The sequence below is a fragment of the Nothoprocta perdicaria genome, unplaced genomic scaffold, assembly GCF_003342845.1.
Source record: "Nothoprocta perdicaria isolate Ctin4 unplaced genomic scaffold, notPer1 scaffold_541, whole genome shotgun sequence".
In the NCBI taxonomy this organism is placed as follows: domain Eukaryota; kingdom Metazoa; phylum Chordata; class Aves; order Tinamiformes; family Tinamidae; genus Nothoprocta; species Nothoprocta perdicaria.
In genome coordinates, this window is record NW_020455801.1 from 49,777 (window position 1) to 53,571 (window position 3,795).

The 3,795-nt window shown below is 44.8% G+C and overlaps 1 protein-coding gene across 1 annotated transcript in view; it reads left to right on the forward strand.

Annotated features, from left to right (window-relative positions):
* LOC112955188 (olfactory receptor 52E4-like) overlaps window positions 1-411 on the forward strand; it is a 985-nt gene extending 574 nt beyond the window's left edge. Inside the window, exon 2 of the mRNA XM_026048464.1 lies at window positions 1-411. Within this exon, the coding sequence (XP_025904249.1) occupies window positions 1-411 (411 nt within the window).
* The last annotated feature ends 3,384 nt before the right edge of the window (window positions 412-3,795 follow it).

A 3,795-nucleotide genomic window follows, 5' to 3' on the forward strand; every position in this document is an offset into this window, starting at 1 on the left:
CATGCCTACTGTGAGCACATGGCGGTGGCGAATTTGGCCTGTGGGGACACCAGAGTCAATGTCATTTATGGCCTCTTTGTAGCTTTTGTGGTGGTGGTTTTTGATGTGATGCTGATATTTGTGTCCTACACCATGATCCTGCGAGCAGTCTTGAGGCTGCCATCCACAGAGGCAAGGCTCAAGGCCTTCAGCACTTGTGCATCCCATGTCTGTGTCATGCTGACCCTTTACATCCCTGCCCTCTTCACTTGCCTCACCCACCGCTTTGGACAGCGCGTCCCTCACCATGTCCACATAGTGGTGGCTGTTCTCTACATGCTACTGCCCCCCGTGTTAAATCCCATAATTTATGGGGTGAGAACCAAGCAGATCCGGGACAGAGTGGTCCTGCTCCTCTTCCAGCGGAAGTGAACATGACCTATATCTATGTGTCTCAGACTATGCATATAATTTATGAATTACTCTCGTAGCTTTAATGAGAGTTAGAGAGAAGGCTTTTCTTTTTTTTTCCCAGGAGGAATTTTTCCCCCATTCCTGGAGTTTAGAAAGGGAGTTCAAGTAGGAATCCTTAGAGTATCTCTCCTGTTATTCCACTCCAGGGGCTTTCATTCATTGCATGCCAGAACTGGAAAAATCATCCAGTTACCTACTGGTAGATGGAGAGCTCACTTCTTGCAGATGGAATCACAGAATAGTTGTGGTTGGAAAAGACCTTCAAGTCCATTGAGTCCAACTGTAACACACCACCACCATGCCGTTAAACCATGCCCCTGAGTGCCTTGTCTACACTTTCCTTGAACACTGCCAGGGACGGTGACTTCCCTGGGCAGGTTGTTCCAATGCTGGACTACTCTTTCTGTGTAGAATTTTTTTTCTAATATCTAACGTGAACCTCCCCTGATGGAACTTCAGGCCATTTCCTCTTGTCCTGTCAAACAGCTGTTTTGGAGAAGAGGTGTTGGGTTCCTCACTGCTCCAATTCTTTCACTAGCAAGGAAAAAGAAGCTCCTCATCATTAAAAGGGTTTCGGTCTACCCCGTAGTCTGAATATATCCTGAAGAGCTTCCTGCAGTGGTTCTCATTATATGGATGGTGTTCCTTGGAATATGAATGGTGTTCTCCGGACTGTATGATAGGAAGGTTCTCAAACACAAGTGCTGATTGTCATTGTGGAAGGAAATTAATAAAACTTATTTTTAAGTGGCATGTTTTTATTTTTTATTTTTTAAAAGAGGATAAAATATATCACTGAAACAACCCCACACAAGCAAATTCCAGAAGCTCCGTACAAGTGTAAACCCTTAATAAAATCCCAGAAATCTTCATTAACATAATTACTTGGCATGGCCTAGAACAGCTAGAGCATTGCTAGCAGAATTTCTCCATGCTAATACAACTCAACAACCCCAGGAAACAAACGTATTCTGCAATGCTACTGCTTTTTATTTGAAAAACACAGGAAGCGGAATGAAATGAGGGTCAGACAGTGACAAAAATAAAAGAATTCGAATGGGTTATGGACTTCTGCTGTGTTTTTAATGCAGACTCAACCCTACTTCGTACTGCAGACTGAGAGGAGTTCTCCAACCTTGCCTAGCATTTCTCAGAGCTCTATCTTCAGCAGCAGCTCTGGCTATCACGGCAGCTCAGGAGCCAGCTCTAGGCTCTGCTATCACTTCTCAAGGTGGATACCGGCAGGGAAGCAAGGAGAGAAGCTCCAGGAAAAGAAAATTCACTTCAGCTGAAGTCAAGTAGATGTTAGGCTGCAGAGGGAATGGGAGTACTAGTGGCCCACTCAATTAATTCCAGCTCAGTTTATTCTATTTCTTCAGGAAAAAAAGCTTTTCCCAGAGGCTGTGGGTAACTCTCTGTGACACATTTGATGCAAAGCTGGTCTGTAACCAGGCAGATCTCTGGTTCCCTGAGCAGAGACGACAGGGAGGGGAGAACAACGTGACAGAGATATGTCTGCAGTTAAAAATAACAACTCATCTGTGATTCACTTCATAGGGTTGCACCATTTCTTGTAGACTGATGTTCAGCTCTAGCGAGGCAGAATCCCCATTTTTCGGTAGCCCCCTGCACAAAATGGGCATTTTCACTTTTGTTCAGAATATGAAGGTGGCCCCTAAGAACTATGTCCATCCAGTCCAGCATCATCCTGCCTCTTCCAGCGGCAATGGGAGAGATTTTGTAGGATACATTTTCCCACTGAAAAATATCTGTGTATCACTGTTGATCAAAGGTGGTTGGCTGACTCACATCAGGTGCGCACACAAGCTGTTCTCGTCAACTTGCTTGTCAATATTAACATTCTTGTTAATATTGGACATTCACTGACAACAGCTTAGGCTTCTACCCCAAGATTCCCTTCTCCACGAGAAAAGCTGAATGCGAAATCTGGATCTTTGCTCAGTATGGATGGCATGGTCACTGGGATGGTTGAGAAAGTGTCCTGCAGTCAGTGCTGATTCTGTTTGTGACCTCTCTGGAGGAAGTTGTTAGGAAGATGGGATGACCTGTACCCAAATGGGGGACACAAGCACCCTTCTGAAGAGGGCTAAGGTTTTGGTATACTGCCTTAAAATCCAAAGACATCAAATGCTCTCACTGCTGAGAAAGACCAAATTTGATTTCTTAGACAGGCAATCCTTTCCTTGCAGGAAGGTGACCTCCCCACCACAGCATCTGAGACCACAGATGTCAAGAGAGGGAGATTTGGTCACCTTGTGAGGTTCACAGCTCTCCTCAGCCCCTAAAGAAGGGCTCCAAGGAAAGTTTTCCCATGTTTGATGTTTCCTTGTGGAAGCCAGAAGCCAACATCACATTAAAGTCCTGCTTTATTTTCAGACTTAGCTTGTAAACGTACTAACTAACCTAGTGCAACTTCATGGTAGCCGCAACCTGACCCTTAGATTCACCATTAACAGCACTTTTGCCTCATTTCCTTTCAGACAGCAAAGCAACCAGAAGCAGAAATCCCTACAGAGTCTGTGAGTCCACTGAGATTTTGTGGAGCAGCAATATAAACACCCATTCTCTAGCAACCTGGAGGCAAGATAGTCGAGCTGATCACACTACTGTATTACTCTGTATTTAAGGCAGAAGTTCTCTGCTCCTATGGAGGAGGAGATTCTACTCCTATGAATGTACATATAATGAAGAGCTAGTTACCCTCAGATTCTCTTCTCGTCAGCTGGGGGCAGTAAGCACCATATTTTTCTGACTATGGATGGTTTCTTCGTATTTCTTTTGGGGGAGATGAATTACATTCTGGTAGTTCCCCTTTTCCTCCAGTGATGGCAGATCCCTGCAGCCAAGTGAGGTGATTCTGAAGAGCAGACCTTACTTGTGCTTGGAAATCGGGTGTAGCAGTTTGGAGAGCTGGGTAAGTGACTCTGAAATCTTGTTTTACATAAAATAGGAAGGTGTTTCCTTCAGATTACATCACTATGGACAGAGCTTTCCTTTCCAACAATAATTTTGTTGTTGCATGCTTTTCTTTACCAGCAAATAACAATAGGCTTATGTAGAAAATAGTATTAGCAATTGTGCATGTGAGAGCTCACAAGCCTGAAATGTTTTGGTTTCATCATGAGCATCTGGGTATCAGATGCTCATAAGGCTTCTTCTTAGTGTGCTGAGGAAGGCTTGCTAGCTGGATCATGCCAAATGCTTTCTGCTGGAAAGCAGCTCCACGGAGAGGGACCTGGGAGTCCTGGTTGACACCAAGTTAACCATGAGTGAGCAGTGTGCCCTCGTGGCCAAGAAGGCCAATGGGATCCTGGCCTGCAT